The following is a 22,665-nucleotide window of genomic DNA, read 5'->3' on the forward strand; positions in this document are numbered from 1 at the left end:
TAGGTTTCTGGTGTGCCCAAGGGACGCAGCTCTGCACAACGAATCGCGGCGCCTTAGACGACTGGGCCACCCGTGCCCCCTACCAAGGTGTGTCATACAGGGAGTTAGTGCTGTTCAAGTTAGTCAGTAGTACAAATAGAAAACCTCAATGCTAGACAATAATCAGTCTAGATTATTAGCTGAAACAGATTCCATCAGTCCCAGATGATTTCTGCTGTAAAATTATCATTACAAAAATAAAAGTTTTGCTTTACTGGCATGGCATGTCATCATATCACCAAAACTGGTTCTTAGGTAAGATGCATGTAAACTGATATGATCACTGTTACTGGTGAGTATGAGTGTAGTGGCTTGAGTACACATTTCCCGCCCTCTTACATTGTCCTTGTCATAAGGCTTGTATGTGAGTGGCTTGCTGAACTTGCTGATGAGGGTGGAGATAAGGAGGGTGATGATGAGTAGGGGCGCCACCACCTTCCACACGATCCGCCAGCAGATGTTGGGCCTGTGTCCTATCATGAACTCTATGTCAGCACAGAACCTGCAATCACCAACAGTAGGAACTAGTACCAGCCATCACACACAATAATATACTTTATGCAATACATGTACACAATACATCTCCAACCTTGCATAGATGTTTGAAGCAATATTGTGCAAACAGGGACATTGTATACACATGTGTTTGTCTCTCTCACTGGGGAGTCTGTTCTTGCTGTTTATTGTAAATACCGTGAATAAATAGAGAAATCGTGCAAGATTAATGACATTAATGAACTCCTTGTCTCGATAACAGTCAATGTTGAGACTTACCGGGAAAACTTTGTGATTATAAGTTAAACTCAAGTGCCAAGCCATCACCATGGTTTCACCAGAGTGGTAGACATCAACCATCTGCATCACCATGGTTTCACCAGAATGGTAGACATCAACCATCTGCATCACCATGGTTTCACCAGAGTGGTAGACATCAACCACCTGCATCACCATGGTTTCATCAGAGTGGTAGACATCAACCATCTGCATCACCATGGTTTCACCAGAATGGTAGACATAAACCACCTGCATCACCATGGTTTCACCAGAGTGGTAGACATCAACCATCTGCATCACCATGGTTTCACCAGAGTGGTAGACATCAACCATCTGCATCACCATGGTTTCACCAGAGTGGTAGACATCAACCATCTGCATCATTATGGTTTCACCAGAGTGGTAGACATCAACCATCTGCATCACCATGGTTTCACCAGAGTGGTAGACATCAACCATCTGCATCACCATGGTTTCACCAGAGTGGTAGACATCAACCATCTGCATCATTATGGTTTTACCAGAGTGGTAGACATCAACCATCTGCATCACCATGGTTTCACCAGAGTGGTAGACATCAACCATCTGCATCACCATGGTTTCACCAGAATGGTAGACATCAACCACCTGCATCACCATGGTTTCACCAGAGTGGTAGACATCAACCATCTGCATCACCATGGTTTCACCAGAGTGGTAGACATCAACCATCTGCATCACCATGGTTTCACCAGAATGGTACTCAATTCAATCCCATTATTATACTATCTGGTTACAAAAACGTGTTCATTGTATATCTGAACTTATGTTTGTATTATATTTTATTAATTTTAGTCAAAATTTCATTCAATATTGTTTACATTAATTTTGGCGAAATCGTGTTTGAAGTGATCAGTGGTTGGCACAGCAACCATGGTCAGATTACAGCTATTGACGCCTTGAAACAAACTTTAGTTGCCAGAGAATGGATACATAAATTATAAATGGCGTACTTTGACACATCAAAAGAAATATTTGAAGCAATTTGACTATCATATGTCAACATAATATTTTCGAAATACATGTAGTGCGGGAAGTCCCTATGGTGACAGGTCAAATTGTTCCATACATAAAAATATCCAGCAATAGCAATCACCTGTACCAAGTGCTACACTAATGGTTATTATAACATTAAATATATAGAGTAAAAGTTGCAACTAAAGTAAAACGATATTGGAATATATTATTCCTGATTGAACAATAATTTCAGATAAAATTTCTTCCGACTATTGCATCAAAATGCTTTGAAGTTGTATCATTGGGCATTTTGTAACAGAATCACCAGTAGATTGGCAGAAAACGGGTGTACAGCTGATTGCTATTTCCGGCTTAGGTTACGAGAAAATACACACGGTAACCTTACTCTCCGCATATAAATCAGTGCTTATAAGTGCAGGAAATATAATTTTAAAGGTAAATTATAGTGTCTAGAAATGATTCATTTCAAATTTCATATTTTTAAGGGCAAAGTTTGTTATACCTGTTCGTTCACCTGAATTCATGGAAGGGATACGATGTGGGTTTTTTAAAGCGCATAATATTTAATAAATATTTTTGTACACTATGAATCATAAACAACTACTATTCTAATTATTTTTCAAACTCTGAAACATACATTGTAGATGGTGTTAGGTGGAAAAAGCACTGATTGTTGTGTTGGTCATCTACCCCCTATGACTCCACCTCTGTTAAGACTCAAAAGCAGGACCAACGGGATCGGGTGGTCAGGTTCATTGATTTGGTTGATGCATGTCATCCCAATTGCATGTCATCGCAATCCCAATTGCGTGGATCGATGCTCATGACATCAATCACTGGATTGTCTAGTCCAGACTCGATTATTTACAGACCGCCATCATATAGTTGGAATATTGCTGAGTGCAGCGTTAAACAACAAATAAACAAACAACAGCAGGAGACATTGTCAGTACCCAGAGGGCATCACCGTCTCCTGACAAAAAAGATTCTGAAAAAGTTGAACGATACAGACGTGAAGTACACTGATTATTTTCTGGTGTTTCAACTTTGAAGTTTTCTGCTGTTTTGAAATTTGAAGTGTTTTGAAGGAAAGTTAGAGGAAGTTCCACTTTGAAGCTTAAGAACTTCAGTAGTCTTCTTATTGTGACCTTCCTGTATCATTGCAGCCCTATAAGGAAGTCATAATACCTATACAGCCCTCCCAGCTAACTTGTTTGGGTTTTTCTGAGAATGTGACTGGCCAATCATATGACAAACACTGATGCTGAATTTCAGCAAATTTGGTGTTACAGATTCTGAGAAAATAGAGAAAATCATCTACCATATCTTCTTGTAGTCATTATCATTCACACACAGCCTCAGTTTTCCTAGCCTTGTAATTTTTTAGAATAAAATATTCCAAAACTTTTGAAAATGATTTTTTTAAATACATAGCTAGAACTCCAGCAGGGGGAGCTGGTACCTGTTGAGTCCATAGACATAGGCTACTCCGATGGTCTCCGCTAGAGCCACCAGGATGAGGGGGAAGGAGCCAGCGAAGGTGTCGAACAGCGCCACCCAGTAGGAGCCGCTCCCAAGGACAAACAGGATCCCCGTGACGCAGCTGGTACCACATAACACGGCTGTAGAGAGGAGACGACAGTCTGTGAGTCACAACACAGTAACATGCTGGGGTAATAACAAGTTTGGGTGTTGCAAGCTTGGCATGTAATGTAGTTCTCTATCACATTTTGTACATTCCATGTGTCAGGTTGGCTTGTACACACGGGTACATGTTCTAGGTAGCCTACAGTCTCATCCTAATTAGCATATCTGTGGAAGTAAATGTAGTCGTGGCAAATACACAGCTGAAAACGCTAAAAGAATTTCAGAAGACTATGAATGGTTCACAATATAGTCCATGTGTTGCAATATCATAAATGGATAAAAATCAAAAAGCAACAATTCGTCTTAAATGGAAAGTTGAAAGTTGTCTATTCGTCCATACCAACTCGTCACAATAATTTCAGATATTGTCATGAGTGAGTGAGTGAGTGAGTTCGGTTTAACGCCGCTTTTAACAGTATTCCAGTTATATCGCGGCGTGCCAGCTTAATGTGGGAGGAAAGCCCGAAGTGATGCAGGTCTCAGACGTTTACCACTTCGGTGAAACCCACGAGCGAGGGTATGGTGCTGACAAACCTAGAAACATAATCGGGGCGAACTGGGATGATATTGTCATGAAGTAGAGAAAAAGTTGTTTAACAAACTCTCATGTAATTGTTGGTGTATTAATGCCTGTTGTTACAAGGTTGTCTTCACTGTAAACTGAACAGCCCTGCATTCGCACATGGTTGGCTAACCCACTACTGTCTTTTCTGTAATAAAATATCTCAAATGAAAAGTCTAAATCAGAAGCGTATCTTTCTGTAGTAGTTATTAAATGGAATATACAATGAGAATCTGTGACATATTCTCAAAGCAACGTTAGTGATGTTCTTGGTATAGCTGTTCAACTAATTTCAAATAATAAAACAAACAGAATGTTTTTCAACATATCATTACAATACAGTACATGAATGATATTCACAGGTGATTTGAAAACCTTGGTATTTCATGTTCCTGATGATTGCAAGTCAGAGGGGGTGCACTTAAATGTCCCCTTTAACAACAGGCATTGAAACACCAACAATTATATGAGAGTTTAATATTTACTCTCCTTTACGACATTGTCTGAAATTATGTTGATGAGTTGATATGGACAAATAAAAAACTTTCATGCCATTTTAGATGAATTGTTGTTTTCTGATTTATCTATATTGCATTTCATCGGTACGATTTTGCAGCAAACGGACTATACAACACAATGGCAAATGGCTAAAAATGTTAACATTCAAAGCAATTATTGTTGTATCAAACTCGCAACTAATACTCTGGCTGCATGTTTGTCACTGGCCTCAAAATCCAATCCAGACAATGAACATTTATCTAGAGACACAAACAAGTCAGTTGAACCCCGAACTACGAAAACCCGATACAACTAATGTTAGAACAATTGAATAGAGACACAATGGTAATTGATCACGTTGATAACATCAATCACCATATGTATTGATGAAACTTAAGTCATATTTTAGAACTGAATATTCAAAACATATGTTTTTGTTTAATTAAATAACCATTTTTGTACATGATCAAAATTCTACACAGTATGAACCATCTGCTACCATAAGTATTTTTATTCAATTAATTGCCGGAACCATGTCGTCACCTGTGGTGCAGCTGTGTCCTCGGTGCTTCTGTTCATCACCACCAACGGTCAATGTTGGTCTATCCATGGTGATATTCTTCATGGAGACATGTATTCATTTGTCAAGAGTGCCTTGATTTGCTATGCAGAGTTGGGTTCTTTATATATTAGGTGGGTTTGATCAAATCAAATCAAATCAAATATTGTTAACAACCAGCTGACAAATGTCAGCAGCAGACCTTCCAGTGTATGACAGTTTTACCACCCAGAACACTACATGGAACAGACACATACCTGAAAGAAGCCATTTTTTCTTCATCCAAGGGTAAAGTTGAAGGTCATGAAGTGATGTGGAAACACCTTCAATAGTGCCAAACTCACTGCCCAGGCCCAAAGACAGGAGCATGAGAAAGAAAACAATGGACCAGAACGGCGCTGAAGGTCCAAATTCATTGATGGCTTGAGTGAAGATGATGAAGGCCAGTCCGGTTCCTTCAGCTCCCTTGATGAACAGAACAGGCATATTATAACCATCAGCACACAGCTCCACAGTAATCAGCGATCTTTAAGTCATCAGCAGTTGCATTACCTAATCTATTAAAATAACTGAAATCATCTACACAAATGTCATGGGAGGCAACATGTTTTCAACATAGCTTCTCAATTTCCTACAATATTTTTTTTATCAAAGGTTTACTATTTTTTCAAAGTAACTTACTTTTTGGTCATTTTATAAGACTTCAACCTAATAATGAAGACAAACACTGATGCTGAATTTCAGCAAATTTGGTGTTACAGATTCTGAGAAAATCATCTACCATATCTTCTTGTAGTCATTATCATTCACACACAGCCTCAGTTTTCCTAGCCTTGTAATTTTTTAGAATAAAATATTCCAAAACTTTTGAAAATGAATTTTTTAAATATTGATAAATCAAATAAAAGGGAAACATTGTTTTACCCTCCACCTGTGTATTTGTCATTCAACTTGATGCTCAGTTAATGACTTTTATTACAAGTATAATTAGTGGTAGAACTACTCACATTACCTGACAAAGACTACAAAATATCACAATAACGTTCACCGCTGCCTATGTGGGTGTCAAGGTAATAATAATAATAATAATTCTATGACTGGATTATATATCTAGATCTGATGTGGTGAATGTATTACATGTTATGTAATATGCACGTGGCAGTGCAACAAGAGAGAAATGATCAGTAAAGTTGCAAAAAAACGATATAACCGTAAGGTATAACCGATAATACGTTGATTGATTAATCACTGTTATCTTGCACAGTGGATTTGTCAAAAGCAAGTGTTTATATCATGTATTTATGTTGGTTTACTGAAGCAGATGGAATACACCCACATCTGGGCGTAAAGTTCCATTGTAAAAACAACATACTTTGTTCAAAGGATTAGCCGATAATACCGTGATTATTCTCTATGGATTGACTAGTGGTTAAACCTATGGATTTATTAAAGAACCGTGGACATCATGAACCCAGTTGTCACGTGTGCTATTAAAATATTAGTTTGTTATAAAGACAAGTTTCTTTGTACAGGTGCAGATGTATGGGGTATTGTTCCTTTATGTGGATATCTGCGGATACATTCCTCGAAACAAGGTAACTGCCTGATATTATACATATAAATTTTGTCGGTTGTAATTATGATATTTGCATTTTATGTTCATACATTTGCTGTAGCAAGAACGCGGGAGGCCTCAATTGTGAGTGATCAAGTTGTTCCATACGTAAACATATATCCGGCAATAGCAATCAGTTGTTCCAAAGTGCTATGCTTATGGTGATAACTATTTTACAAATATACAGTAAAAGCTGCAAATAAAATAAATTGATGTCAAATATTTTATATCTGAAAAATAATAGTTTCAGATACTATTCATCCGATCACTGCATCAAAATTCTTTAAAGTTATATTTATTGTGTATTTTTCAACCGAATCACCGATGAGAATCACTCAGTCTGGCAGTTTCACAGGAGATGTTTTTCACAGTGCCAAGAAAACATTTGAAAAAATTAAGGCGTATTGGCAAAATTTAATATAATGCCAAAAGACGGAATGTGTGTGGAGCCCCATAAGTAAATGACCGTTAACCAAAATTCATTAAATTTTGTGCAAAAATAGCTGGGTGATAGACATAAATCAGTTTTCAGTATGGCTTCCATGTCGGTCATGTTGAAACTCAGATTTAGACCTCTGGAACAAACAAAGGTGTGATCATTTGTGGGATCAAGTGTGTTAAGTCTCAGCTTCATTGGTCCAGTTATTCTTCGAAGATGACATTAACATTTAGTTCAATTTTAGTTCAATTTAGTTCCTTTATTTCAACTACCAATTACATATAAACCAAATCTCATAACATTTTGGACAAGAATGTAAGAGTAAGAGCCACAAGCCATTTTTCAAATGGCGGCCATACTGAAATAGAATCAACACCTCATGACTAAACTGCGGATTCGTCACTGGAAGGAACATTCGTAAGCACGTTAGTTTTCAGCATCAATGTTTTAGAGGTTTCAGAGAAGGTGTTAACAACAGACAAAGGACGGTTGATAATATAAGACCATAATTTAAGCCTACTTGACTTTCAGTCAGTTGAACTATAAATAAAAACAATCATCTTTCATCCTTCATTTATTCATTTATCTGTCCATGGATTGTTACCTTATTGAGGTCATCTTGTAAGCGACAATGTCGGAGTTTTTCTGTGGTGTTGGTGATGTTAGCGATGTTGTCAGCAAACTGTTCCAGGTACACCGACTGCGTCAGTGTCGTCTCGTTATACTCCAGATTAAATGGGCTTATTTCAAGAAGCAATTCAATATTCCTGTAAAAATCAAACAGATGCAATGCTGTTAATCAAAAGGAATAAAATCATTTTGCCACAGAAATCAAGAAAGTTCATGCTGTGTGTAAATTAATCTTTGGAAAATGTACTTAAAATTTTGAGAGTGATTTCTGTTTAATGCCACAGTCATCAATATGAATATTATTTCATGACACAAAGATTTTTAATCAGAAAGACAAACAGACATAAGGTATTGGGGACATATTCTGAGATGTATAAACTTAACAGCACAAATACTGTGTTTAGTTTTTATTACTTGGTCTTACAAAAATTTGGTCCAAAATTCAATGCATGTGGTCCAAAATATAATACACATATGTCAACTTCCAGATTAGCACTGCTCCAAATCAATGAAAAACTGATGCAAAAGATAACTGATTGATAATTTTGTGTGTAAGAACAGAGATTTTTATACATATTATTCACCATATCTTACAAACAGTTGTGATAAAATCTTCTGTTTTTTTCTTCTATTTTATCTAATAAGCGCCCACAGCGATATTTGCTAATATATTAGCTAATGAACAATCACAATAAGCACCCCTTCCGATTGATCAATGTACACAAGACTTATCTATTCGTCTATAACACGAGGTCGTGTGTTATATGCACCCTTAATTATGGGAAATTAAAAATTCTGGAAAAATATATCTGTCGTATATAAACATTTCAGGCTGTCAGCATAAACCACGAAATTTACAATCTTTCAACTCTGTCTTTTTTTCACCAAAATAATATTCTAATAAGAGCCCCCTATTTCAAATTTTGAGAGCACCCTGGGCGCTTATTGCGTCGAATACGGTACATTCTTTGGTCAGCTGGCCAAATAAGCCATGTTAAAAAATATTTGGCCTTATAAAAGAAGATTTCAATCCAGACATTTTGAAAATTAGGTCAGACTTGTTGATTTTCTTGATTCATAGATGAGCCTACACTAACTAAAAAACTCCAAAACATATTTCTGGAACTTATATTTTTACTATTTTCTGTTTTTTATATTGGTTCCGATTTGCATTACCCAGCAACACTCTCTGTCTCATCTTGTTTCCTGTCTCTCGCATATTGAAATAGGAAAAACTGTTAATCTGGACAATAAATAATTTTCGTCTTACAGCAAACTATACTGTAAATAATGAAATTAATGTGCCGAACCCCAGTCTATTAAGAGCCATGTAATTGATGTGAGCACCCATGTTTCTTTGATAAGAATGCCAAGAACAAAGATGTCGTCACACAGAGTTGGCGACTGCCAGTCCTGTTTGGTCCACAGACCTTTCAAAAACATATTCAGCACTCTTTGTCATTCAGTAAGTTACACAAATCAAGTCTCAATGTCCCCGTCAAGCTCATAATTCCTCACTGCATGCTACAGCATCAACATATCAAAGAGTTGAATGTCCTCTTCAACACTGCCTGTACAAGTTACTTGTTATCAGACACAACCCCGGCAAGATTGTGCCATACAATGCCCTGGAGGGGGGGGACACGTTCACATTGATCACCAAGTCGGGGCTATGGTAATTTGCCACTGGCCTCTACAAATACAACCTGGCACACTGTCATGGCAGAACGTGTGGTTTCCGATGTGGCTGGATTGTGACCTTGACTTGCCAACACTGTAGGGGCCAAACTTAGTGATTCACATATTCTGAATGTGAATGTTGTGTAAGATTAAAAACTTTATTGGAATGGGATTGAATGTTCAAAAAGTGTAAATTAACAAAACAAATTATAAGTTTGAATGAGAGAAGCACATGAAATATCTTAGGTTGACAAAATGAAATTTCATGAAAATTTGGGGTCATATTACATTATTTCAAAATTTAATTGACCCATGAAAATGGGTTTTAAAAAAGTTTTAAATAACACCCTAAAAGGGCCATAAATCTATATCAATATATTAAACTGCAATTAATAATTGATAATTTTAAATCATTGACATCTGTATTCAAGTACCTAGCATATTACAAATTCAACGAATTACATTTAACATGCATGAAGATGACAAATGTTATTTATCAAAGGACCTATAATAAACTAATACAAAATGTCAAGTTCCATATTAGGACTGCTACTAATGAATGAAACAAGTTTTAACATGACAAGATACTGAAATAAAAGATTTTTTTCTTTTGTGGGAATAAATATTTTTAGATGTGCTATTCACTATTTCTCAAAAACAGTGGTGATAAAATCTTTTTTTTTCATTTCACCTACCAATAGTTGTAAAATAGCACTGGCTGCAAAAAAATATAATTTTCCTATTTTCAGTTGCTACTGTTTTGTAAAGCCTGTGGCAAACTATTCATGTCAGGTATTGTTTACTATGTCAGGCCAAACATGCTATGTCATTGGTAAGCATCGGATGTCAATTTTACATCACAATTACAATATTTTATCATCTAAATCACCATGCTGTTCACGTTCTGATGTGATATATGTTAATGTTTTGTTTATTTTTAGGCTTTTGTTGATGTGCTACTTGATGATAACTGCACTTACAAATTCTCTTGTAGGCTACCATGTGGTGCTTTTCCTAGTGACTTTGGCCGTGTTCCACAAGGCGATCATAGTGTACGACTGTTGTAGGTCTATGACAAATATGGGGGTTACAATCATCTTAACACAAAGATTGGTCTGTTGGCTCATGAAATACTTCTCACTTTATATATCATGTATATCTCATAGAATATGCTTTGAGAAGTTTGCTACTGTAATAGGTGCCCTCTAACATCCATAAAAGGTGCCCAGTAGAACCTAATAAATAGGTGGCAAAAGGTCTGATATTTAACTGCGGTGCTTTGCTTTGTGTTCTCTTCTCCCTGTGCAGTATTCTTTTGTCTATATGTCGTATTATGCTCCTGACCAGGCTATCAACTCCAATCATAGATAAACACAAATTTTAATTTAAAGTTTATTGTAACAAACACAAGAGGGGGCAAACCTCCATCAACTTAATTTATAGACCTATCAACTTTCCCCCCTTCCTTACTTACTTACAACTTTTATACACCAACTCTTGAACTTTATATACTACAACCACCCATCTAACTCCCATAATAACATGTCCTAAAACAAACCTAATTTACTCCTGTGCTAATTCTCCCCGGGCCATATCTAACACTAACCTAAGAACATTATCCCAAACAAGTAAACTAATAACTGATGAAATGTGAACAGATGCTGGTGAAAGGACGACTGCCGATTCCCTACCCAGGGTAGGCTTACTTAGCCAACACGCAGACCATGTGACCAGGAAAGCTGACACAACCAATGAAACGCTCCTTACATCACGGCTCTCTCAATCATGGCTTCTGCCTATCTCAGGATGCAAGGAGTGTGGCATCGTCACATCTGCCCAGTCTCTTTAGAATCTCTTCAGACATTAACCTGACAACTTCTGTCCCTTGACCGACATTTGTGACAAAAAGTCACACAGATTCAAAAATTATATTTTGACCATTTTCATAAAAATTCTCATCAAATACATAATTGCAGTCACCACAGTGATTTTCTATTATACCCCCACTGTCCTAGAACAAGTACCTACTTAGATGATATATTATTCATGTACCTGTAAACAATTGTATCATAGTAACTATTAGGGCTGTCACGATTCACTCGCGTATTCGGCGAATAAAACCATATCCATTCATGAACTGTATTCGTTATTCGTGACCACTAGAATCGAATATTTATGAATATGCAATCATGTGCATTTAAATACCCTGTACCTACAAATATCCATAAGAACAACATATTATATGCATAGATTTCTTCAAAGACAACACTCTTATAATACTTAATTTGACAGTATTGTTGTCACTGGTCATTGTCACATTCTAGCAGATACTAGTACCTGGATAAGTGCAGTATTTAAATGTATAAAATATTAATAGTAAACCAACCATGTCAAATAATTTATGTTATTGTTTCACTGAATATAAGAAATAATACATCAGCTGCTGACTTGTTATTGTATTCGTGAATTATTATCCGTATTCATTACCCTATAGTTATGATATGAATTGTATTCGCCTCACAGTGTATTCGTTGCAGCCCTAGTAACTATTCGCAGTCGTAAAATATATTGATCTCTGAAGATCATTCCAAGGTGATGTTGTCCTTTGAACTACCCTCTGTAAAGGGAGTGGCATACATCTCGGGGTACAGTACTTACTGGCTGATGCAGTTCTCATACATAAGGGTGGCCTTGAAACCCAGGATGGAGAAGATGACTGTGCAGGCAAAGATGGCAGTGAACCAGTTGCAAAGGGAGACAATAATTGCATCTTTCTCACAGTTGTTCTTCCTGGGGTTGTAGCTGGAAAAGGCAATAAGGCCACCGAATGCCAGGCCGAATGAATAGAAGATCTGAGTAGCCGCATCCAGCCAGCACTGTGGATCTTTTAAACTCTCCATCTGTTATAAAACAAATACATGTCAGAAATCCACAACATTAGATTCCTGGTCATGTTAAGATAAATTTGCATATGTAGTTAAAGTATTTTCAGATCCAATTTGCAGGCATCATAGTAAAGTCCATCAGTCACAGATACTGGGAGGCACTGGTGACCACCATGTTTACATTTTTTGAGAGAGAGAGAGAGAGAGAGAGAGAGAGAGAGAGAGAGAGAGAGAGAGATGGAAGGACGAGAAGAGAAAAGGGAAAGAAAGCAGGAAGGAGAAAGTGAAAGAGGGTTTGGCGATGGTGATGTTCCAAGTTTAAATGACATTCAAGGACACTAGAAAGTCGGTACCATCTCATGTTTCTTTCTGAGGCCCTACTCTTTCTGCATCATTCATTGTTATTATCACACTGAATACATGATCATCTAACAGCTGTCACCTGCATTAAGTCATAGGACTTCATTTGTTTCTATAGAGACCAGATGGTCTCTGGTGTCCATTTCATGTTCTCATATCTCATCCCTTCCTTTACTAAATATATCCCTTTTTTTTCAATATCTATGTCAATCATATCATATATAAATAATCGCTTAATAATGTTTATTATATTGTCTTATTTTTTTTTTGGTTCGTTTGTTTCTGTCTTCAGTCCAGCCCTTTCCTAATATATCCTCAATGTTTTCTCATTGCATGACCTCCATCTAGCTAACATTTTATATCAACCCTCGGAATTGTTTCACAACACTGTGCTTTCACTGCAAAGGGTTGCTTTGACATTTGACCTGACATTGGATTCATATTTCAGGTGAAAATCGTTTTGCATTGAAACTTATATTGCTTACATATGCTTATGACAAAAGTGGATAAAAGTTTGAATCAAAATGTTGTGATTGTGTGAATAAAATCTTTTATGGACTGTCTAGATTTGGTTGTATTTTTCAGAGCTGTATCAGTTGAATCAAACATGCATTCTTCATTTGAGTTTCATGGATTCATAGAGCCACAATCGCAGTGCATATTATTCTCAAATTTAAGAACAGATCATCACGCCTTATCAAAAAAGGGGTCACTTGTGGCCCAGCTGTCTTAGGCACCACAACTTGCTGTGCAGATATCAATGAAATACTCTTCAAAGCAGTGTTGAACCAAACTCACTCACTATAAAGAAAAGCATAATCAACACTAGTAGACATGGCGTGAGCAGGCTGTGAGCACAAGACATGGGTTATCTGTGAGGGCTCCAGGCTACACACAAGTGTAATGTATATGTAACCCTACACTGGACAGACTGTCACACATGTGGAGTCCAGACAGGCTCAGGTTCCACTGGTTCACTGTTCCAAGACATGTCACTGGGTTACTGGGCCACACCGTACAACCTAGCCAGCTCCTCTCTAGGGCAACACACTCATTCTAGTCATTCTAGTCATGACTAATTTTGCCAAATTAACGATGAGTGTGTGTCATGTTTATTTTCCAACATATCCATGTCAGGCTTAGAAACTGTTCTCGAGGACCAGTCATTATCATCAAATAAACATACACCCCCTTGCCAAGACAAGACCCAAAGACACACCTAGACTAGACTCTAAGACGCATCACAAAAAGAAATATGTTCCAAGTCATGAAAAGCTATCCCTTTCCTAAAAGACCCTACAGCCAGTAAAAATACTTATATTCCATTTCAACAACCATTATATAAAGTGCTGGAAGGGTACTTTGAAAATATCTGAAACATCATCTCAGTCTAATCTTTGCATTATTCAGAAAACTTTGTTTGCTCACCGACATTTCAAATCAGACAAGTATTTGTCACAGAGTGACGAAATATCCCCTGCCTGTACACCATAGTACCAAATATGAAGACAATCCAGCGATTAGTTCTTGAGATATTGTGGCAACACCGTTTTCCAATTCCAAAAACAGATTTGCCTGCTGTGACCTTGAAAATGGGGTCAAGGTCACCAAATCTGACAGGTGTATGCGGTGTCTGTATATACACTATAGTTCCAAATATGAAGACAATCCAGCGATTAGTTCTTGAGATATCGCGGCAACACCGTTTTCTAACTCCAAAAGCAGATTTGCCTGCTGTGACCTTGACAATGGGGTCAAGGTCACCAAAACCGACTGGTGTCTGCGGTGTCTGTATATACACCATAGTTCCAAATATGAAGACAATCCAGTGTTTAGTTCTTGAGATATCGCGGCAACACCGTTTTCCAATTCCAAAAACAGATTTGCCTGCTGTGACCTTGAAAATGGGATCAAGGTCACCAAAACCGACTGGTGTCTGCGGAGTCTGTATATACACCATAGTTCCAAATATGAAGACAATCCAGTGTTTAGTTCTTGAGATATCGCGGCAACACCGTTTTCCAACTCTAAAAGCAGATTTGTCTGCTGTGACCTTGAAAATGGGATCAAGGTCACCAAAACCGACTGGTGTCTGCGGAGTCTGTATATACACCATAGTTCCAAATATGAAGACAATCCAGTGTTTAGTTCTTGAGATATCGCAGCAACACCGTTTTCCAACTTTAAAAGCAGATTTGTCTGCTGTGACCTTGAAAATGGGATCAAGGTCACCAAAACCGACTGGTGTCTGCGGAGTCTGTATATACACCATAGTTCCAAATATGAAGACAATCCAGTGTTTAGTTCTTGAGATATCGCGGCAACACCGTTTTCCAACTCCAAAAGCAGATATGCCTGCTGTGACCTTGAAAATGGGGTCAAGGTCACCAAAACCGACTGGTGTCTGCGGAGTCTGTATATACACCATAGTTCCAAATATGAAGACAATCCAGAGTTTAGTTCTTGAGATATCGCGGCAACAAACAGGTGGGACGTACGGACGGTCGTGAATACTATATCCCCCGCTTCGCGCTTTCGCGCGGCGGGGGATAAAAAACTTTCAACTATTACCACCAGATTAGAAAAAGGAAAAAGGGTCGTTGGCACATGCATAAGGTAACCTTACTGAGGTCCATGACTGAATGTTCCCATTGGAAGCACTGTAAAATTATGGTCCCAGGGTTTTCAATGAGATTTATCCACGTATAACCAACCCACTTGGTCTCTCATTACATCGGAGATATCATTCCTGAGTGAACTGTTTCATTCAATCAGTGTTTTCAATGGAGAGGAATCTAGCAATCACCCTCCAACAAGACTACGCTGTGATGTCTAGCAATCACCCCCCAACAAGACTACGCTGTGATGTCCAGCTATCACCCCCCCAGACAAGACTACGGTGTGATGTCTGGCAATCACCCCCCAACAAGACTACGGTGTGATGTCTAGCAATCACCCCCAACAAGACTACGGTGTGATGTCTAGCAATCACCCCCCAAACAAGACTACGGTGTGATGTCTAGCAATCACCCCCCAACAAGACTACGGTGTGATGTGTAGCAATCACCCCCCAAACAAGACTACGGTGTGATGTCTAGCAATCACCCCCAAACAAGACTACGGTGTGATGTCTAGCAATCACCCCCCAACAAGACTACGGTGTGATGTCTAGCAATCACCCCCCAAACAAGACTACGGTGTGATATCTAGCAATCACCCTCCAACAAGACTACGGTGTGATGTCTAGCAATCACCCCCCAAACAAGACTACGGTGTGATGTCTAGCAATCACCCCCCAACAAGACTACGGTGTGATATCTAGCAATCACGGCCCAACAAGACTAGGCTGTGATGTCTAGCAATCACCCCCCAACAAGACTAGGGTGTGATGTCTAGCAATCACCCCCCAACAAGACTACGGTGTGATGTCTAGCAATCATGGCCCAACAAGACTAGGCTGTGATGTCTAGCAATCACCCCCCAAACAAGACTACGGTGTGATGTCTAGCAATCACCCCCCAACAAGACTACGGTGTGATGTGTAGCAATCACCCCCCAACAAGACTACGGTGTGATGTCTAGCAATCACCCCCAACAAGACTAGGCTGTGATGTCTAGCAATCACCCCCCAACAAGACTAGGTTGTGATGTCTAGCAATATGTTGAGGTGTTTGTGTGAAAAGGTGATGGTCTTAAGGTTTTGTGTGATGAGGGGATGATAGCACTGATATGGCAATGATGTTTGGGTGATGGTGGTGAGGTGTTGGTGTTGAGATGATGGTGTTGAGATGTCGATGTTGAGGTGATGGCGTTGAGGTGATGGTGTTGAGGTGATGACGTTGAGGTGATGGTGTTGAGTTGATGGTGTTGAGGTGTTGTGTGAAGAGGTGATGGTGTTGAGGTGCTGATGTTGAGGTGATGACGTTGAGGTGATGGTGTTGAGGTGATGTGTGAAGAGGTGTTGGAGTTTAGGTGATGGTGTTGAGGTGTTGTGTGAAGAGGTGATGGTGTTGAGGTGATGATGTTGAGGTGATGACGTTGAGGTGATGGTGTTGAGGTGATGGTGTTGAGGTGTTGTGTGAAGAGGTGATGGTGTTGAGGTGATGATGTTGAGGTGATGACGTTGAGGTGATGGTGTTGAGGTGATGGTGTTGAGGTGTTGTGTGAAGAGGTGATGGTGTTGAGGTGATGATGTTGAGGTGATGACGTTGAGGTGAAGGTGTTGAGGGGATGATGTTGAGGTGATGGTGTTGAAGTGTTGGAGTTTAGGTGATGGTGTTGAGGTGATGACGATGAGGTGATGACGTTGTGGTGATGGTGTTGAGGTGTTGTGTGAAGAGGTGTTTGAGTTGAGGTGATGGTGTAGAGTTGATGGCGTTGAGGTGATGGTGATGAGGTGATGGTGTTGAGATGATGGTGTTTAGGTGATGGCATTGAGATGATGGTGTTAGGTGTTGGTGTTAAGGTAAAGATGCTAGGTGTTGGTGTTGAGGTGATGGCATTAAGCTGTTGGTGTTGAGGTGAAGGTGTTAGGTGTTGGTGTTGAGTGAAGAGGTGTTGGAGTTGAGGTGATGGCATTGAGGTGATGGCGTTGAGGTGTTGGGGATGAGGTGAAGGTGTTAGGTGTTGGTGTTGAGTGAAGAGGTATTGGAGTTGAGGTGATAGCATTGAGGTGATGGTGTTGAGGTGTTGGGGATGAGGTGAAGGTGTTAGATGTTGGGGTTGAGGTGAAGGTGTTAGGTGTTGGTGTTGAGTGAAGAGGTGTTGGAGTTGAGGTGATGGCATTGAGGTGATGGTGTTGAGGTGTTGGGGATGAGGTGAAGGTGTTAGGTGTTGGTGTTGAGTGAAGAGGTGTTGGAGTTGAGGTGATGGCATTGAGGTGATGGTGTTGAGGTGTTGGGGATGAGGTGAAGGTGTTAGGTGTTGGTGTTGAGTGAAGAGGTGTTGGAGTTGAGGTGATGGCATTGAGGTGATGGTGTTGAGGTGTTGGGAATGAGGTGAAGGTGTTAGGTGTTGGTGTTGAGTGAAGAGGTGTTGGAGTTGAGGTGATGGCATTGAGGTGATGGTGTTGAGGTGTTGGGAATGAGGTGAAGGTGTTAGGTGTTAGGTGTTAGGTGTTAGGTGTTGAGTGAAGAGGTGTTGGAGTTGAGGTGATAGCATTGTGGTGATGGTGTTGAGGTGTTGGGGATGAGGTGAAGGTGTTGAGGTGTTGGTGTTGAGGTGAAGGTGTTAGGTGTTGGTGTTGAGTGAAGAGGTGTTGGTGTTGAGTGAAGAGGTGTTGGAGTTGAGGTGATAGCATTGAGGTGATGGTGTTGAGGTGTTGGGGATGAGGTGAAGGTGTTAGGTGTTGGTGTTGAGGTAAAGGTGTTAGGTGCTGGTGTTGAGTGAAGAGGTGTTGGAGTTGAGGTGATGGTATTGAGGTGATGGCTTTGAGGTGTTGGTGTTGAGGTGAAGGTGTTGAGGTGATGATGTTGAGGTGATGGCATTGAGATGATGGTGTTAGGTGTTGGTGTTGAGGTAAAGGTGTTAGGTGTTGGTGTTGAGGTGATGGCGTTGAGGTGTTGGAGTTGAGGTGATGGTGTTGAGATGATGGTGTTTAGGTGTTGTGTGAAGAGGTGATGACGTTGAGGTGATGGTGTTGAGGTGATGGTGTTGAGGTGATGGTGTTGAGGTGTTGTGTGAAGAGGTGTTGGTGTTGAGGGGATGATGTTGAGGTGATGGTGTTGAAGTGTTGTGTGAAAGGTGTTGGTGTTGAGGTGATGGTGTTGAGGTGTTGGAGTTGAGGTGATGGCGTTGAGGTGAAGGTGATGGCGTTGAGGTGATGGCATTGAGGTGATGGTGTTGAGGTGATGGCGTTGAGATGTTGGTGTTGGTGTTGAGGTGAAGGTTTTAGGTGTTGGTGTTGAAGTGATGGTGTTGAGGTGATGACGCTGAGATGTTGTTGATAAGGTGAAGGTGTTGGGTGATGGCGTTGAGGTGATGGTGTTGAGATGTTGGCGTTGAGGTGAAGGTGTTGGTGTTGAGGTGTTGAAGTGATGGTGTTGAAGGGATGGCGTTGAGGTGAAGGTGTTGAGGTGATGGTGTTGAGGTGATGTGTGAAGAGGTGTTGGAGTTTAGGTGATGGTGTTGAGGTGATGGTGTTGAGGTGTTGTGTGAAGAGGTGTTGGTGTTGAGGGGATGATGTTGAGGTGATGGTGTTGAAGTGTTGGAGTTTAGGTGATGGTGTTGAGGTGTTGTGTGAAGAGGTGTTAGTGTTGAGGTGATGACATTGAGGTGATGGTGTTGAGGTGTTGTGTGAAGAGGTGTTGGAGTTGAGGTGATGGTGTTGAGGTGTTGGTGTTGAGGGGATGATGTTGAGGTGTTGGAGTTTAGGTGATGGTGTTGAAGTGATGGTGTTGAGGTGTTGTGTGAAGAGGTGTTGGTGTTGAGGTGATGACATTGAGGTGATGGTGTTGAGGTGTTGTGTGAAGAGGTGTTGGAGTTGAGGTGATGGTGTTGAGGTGTTGGTGTTGAGGGGATGATGTTGAGGTGTTGGAGTTTAGGTGATGGTGTTGAAGTGATGGTGTTGAGGTGTTGTGTGAAGAGGTGTTGGTGTTGAGGTGATGACATTGAGGTGATGGTGTTGAGGTGTTGTGTGAAGAGGTGTTGGAGTTGAGGTGATGGCGTTGAGGTGAAGGTGATGGCATTGAGGTGATGGCGTTGAGATGTTGGTGTTGGTGTTGGTGTTGAGGTGAAGGTTTTAGGTGTTGGTGTTGAAGTGATGGCGTTGAGGTGAAGGTGTTGAGGTGATGACGCTGAGATGTTGTTGATAAGGTGAAGGTGTTGGATGATGGCATTGAGGTGAAGGTGTTAGGTGTTGGTGTTGAGATGTTGGTGTTGAGGTGAAGGTTTTAGGTGTTGGTGTTGAAGTGATGGCGTTGAGGTGAAGGTGTTGAGGTGATGACGCTGAGATGTTGGTGTTGAGGTGAAGGTGTTAGGTGTTGGTGTTGAGGTGATGGCGTTGAGATGTTGGTGTTGAGGTGAAGGTGTTAGGTGTTGGTGTTGAGGTGTTGGTGTTGAAGTGATGGCGTTGAGGTGAAGGTGTTGAGGTGATGACGCTGAGATGTTGGTGTTAAGGTAAAGGTGTTGGGTGATGGCGTTGAGGTGATGACGCTGAGATGTTGGTGTTAAGGTAAAGGTGTTGGGTGATGACGCTGAGATGTTGGTGTTAAGGTAAAGGTGTTCGGTGTTGGTGTTGAGGTGTTGGTGTTGAAGTGATGGCGTTGAGGTGAAGGTGTTGAGGTGATGACGCTGAGATGTTGGTGTTAAGGTAAAGGTGTTGGGTGATGGTGTTAAAACTTTAATTTCAAATGCCACCTGTCATTCGTGATATTTCCATGTACATTTTTATGAAACTAATAATATTGATAATGATTTGTCTTACACAAGACATGCAGTGAGTTATGTTTTACAGTATAAACTAAAACCCCGTCCCTCACTCTTAAAGGACAAAACATATTGTGTTCAGCCTCAAGTCCTGAACACTTCACCAGATACTACTGCCTGTGTATGCCACATTCCCACCAACCCTCAGAGAGCCAACTCTAGATGACAGGAACCATGTTTATTACATCCCTGACATGCTCTAGCCATTAAACGCACCACCTAACAACCTCAACACAGACATGTTTCACTCCAAACATATACTATATATATATGCCGAATAATTTTTTTAACTCAGTGTTGGTTAGTTTCTCTGGAATGTTTGGATGTTTATGATGCCCTTTGCGTACATAATTTTCTTTGAAGCAATGACAATTAAACTTTTTGTCCTTATACAAATTTTACCCCTTTTTGTATTTGATAAGAATTTTGTTTCTTATCACAATGCATAGTACTATAGCGCCCTTCAATATAGCCCTAACTCGGTTATAGCGCACAGTAAAGCATGGCTCCCAAAATATACTTACATTTTTAATAAACTCAAGTTTTACATGGACAAGATGTTTTTCCCCACCCAAAAAAATTAACTGATCACTGTGAGCACACAACACCAGAAATATCAGTCAACAAATCCAAACTGAAGTACACAATTTATTTCCATTATTATACTGTCTGGTTATAAAATCGTGTTAACCTTGGTTAAAACGCGGATCGTCTATAACGCTCATCAATTATTTGACCCCCAAGGTAGTGTTGTAGCGAAGGACCACTGTACCTGGTTTAGGAATGTCCATTACTTTACATATCTTTTCACAGAGCATGGTCATTAATGGCATTGATTGGAAACAGTTCACCTTCACTATAAATACAATTAAGATCACTAATACAAACTGTGTTTTTGTAGCTTGAAGGTTTTGTACATTGCTTTAATAACCATATTTGAATGAAGTCATGCCTCCTAAACGTGTTACAAGGGACACAGGATGTTGACTTGATCATTCTCTTAAAATATTAGATCCAGATTGAAAAACTATATTTTATATCTTGCTGGGTGATGACTTTGGTGTCAAGCATATTTTAAAGTGTCACGATTTTCTAGTTAAGCAAGGGTTTTCTTTGGTCTGAATGTTCAATAAATGTTGTAAGTCTTGCAAAGCTTGTTTTCTTTCCTGGTGCACTCAGAGGAACGTGCAAGTATTTTGGGAATAAGGCATAACACATCTATCCTTATCACAAGTGCTGCTTGCTGTCACATGCTGGGATCTTCCCCCTCATGTGTCAAGGCTAAAAGAACAAGCAACTGTAGACCAGCAATTCTTGCATAGTCAGCATGTCTGGCACACACAGAGACAACATCCATAGATCAGCTGCATGTCACCAGTGTTTTGTACATCAATCTGACTGTAAAGACAGGCATCTCTATACTCCCCCATACATACACAACTGCTCATGCTTGTAACATGGTGTTCCCATATGTGAAGAAACACTTGATGACCTCCCATTCTCTTCTCCCACAGCCATTGTGCCCCAGTTGATTGCTTCCTGACAACAACATTCTGGCTGGAAGACAAGTTCCAGAATACCCAGGACCAGATGGTCAGGAAACACTGTGGCAGCTTGCCCCCTTTTCAACATGACATCTCTCAACTGTCCACCAGTGCCTTCCATTTCACTCACTATATATGGTGATTACTGATGATGGGCATATTTATCATTAATGTGGCATGGCATGCTTGAATATGAGTTGTTCTTTAGAATCGGCTATTGGAAAAATGTCAAGACTAACACAAATAAATCTGGGTAAGTATTCTGGTTCACTAGACAAGTATTCGATCCAAAAGACATGTATGCTGATCCACTAGACAATAGGGCTGCAACAAATACACTGAGGCGAATACGATTCATATCACGAATATAGGGTAACGAATACAAATATTTATTCAAGAATACAATAACAAGTCAGCAGTTGATGTATAATTTATTATATTCGGTGAAAAATAACAACATACATTTTTTTGACCTGGTTTGATAATTATTAATATATTATACATTTACATACTTCATTTATCCAGGTACTAGTATCTGCTCAAATACTACAATGACCGGTGACCACAATACTGTCAAATAATATTTAGGAGTGTTGTCTTTAAAGAAATCTCTGCATATAATATGTTCTTATGGACATTTTTAGGTACAGGGTATGTAGATGCTCATGACTGCTTATTCATAAATATTCGATTCTAGTGACCACAAATAACAAATTTAATTCATGAATGGATACGGTTCGATTTACCGAATACACGAGTGAATGGTAACAGCCCTACTAGACAACCATGTGGGTCCTCTAGACATGTATGCCGGTCCACTAGACAAGTATGCTGATGTTCAGCAATATATCCCAGACCCTGGCTTGAACATCTAGTACTGGTGCCTTGCTCTGACCAAGGATCCTGCCAGGGTGACAAGCAAAGGATACTGGTGCCTTGCTCTGACCAAGGATCCTGTCAGGGTGACAAGCAAAGGATACTGGTGCCTTGC

General features: G+C 39.8%; 1 protein-coding gene across 1 annotated transcript in view; it reads right to left on the reverse strand.

Annotated features, from left to right (window-relative positions):
- Positions 1–22,665, reverse strand: part of LOC124121464 (sodium- and chloride-dependent transporter XTRP3-like) — a 48,347-nt gene that overhangs the window by 10,130 nt on the left and 15,552 nt on the right. Inside the window, exons 4-8 of the mRNA XM_046484474.2 lie at positions 12,119–12,360; positions 7,755–7,917; positions 5,354–5,561; positions 3,293–3,452; positions 379–541 (exon numbers count right to left, since the gene is read on the reverse strand). Of these exons, the coding sequence (XP_046340430.2) occupies positions 379–541; positions 3,293–3,452; positions 5,354–5,561; positions 7,755–7,917; positions 12,119–12,360 (936 nt within the window). The remainder of the gene's footprint in view (positions 1–378; positions 542–3,292; positions 3,453–5,353; positions 5,562–7,754; positions 7,918–12,118; positions 12,361–22,665) is intronic.

The sequence above is a fragment of the Haliotis rufescens genome, unplaced genomic scaffold (assembly GCF_023055435.1).
Source record: "Haliotis rufescens isolate VD_foot unplaced genomic scaffold, xgHalRufe1.0.p SCAF_19, whole genome shotgun sequence".
NCBI lineage: Eukaryota > Metazoa > Mollusca > Gastropoda > Lepetellida > Haliotidae > Haliotis > Haliotis rufescens.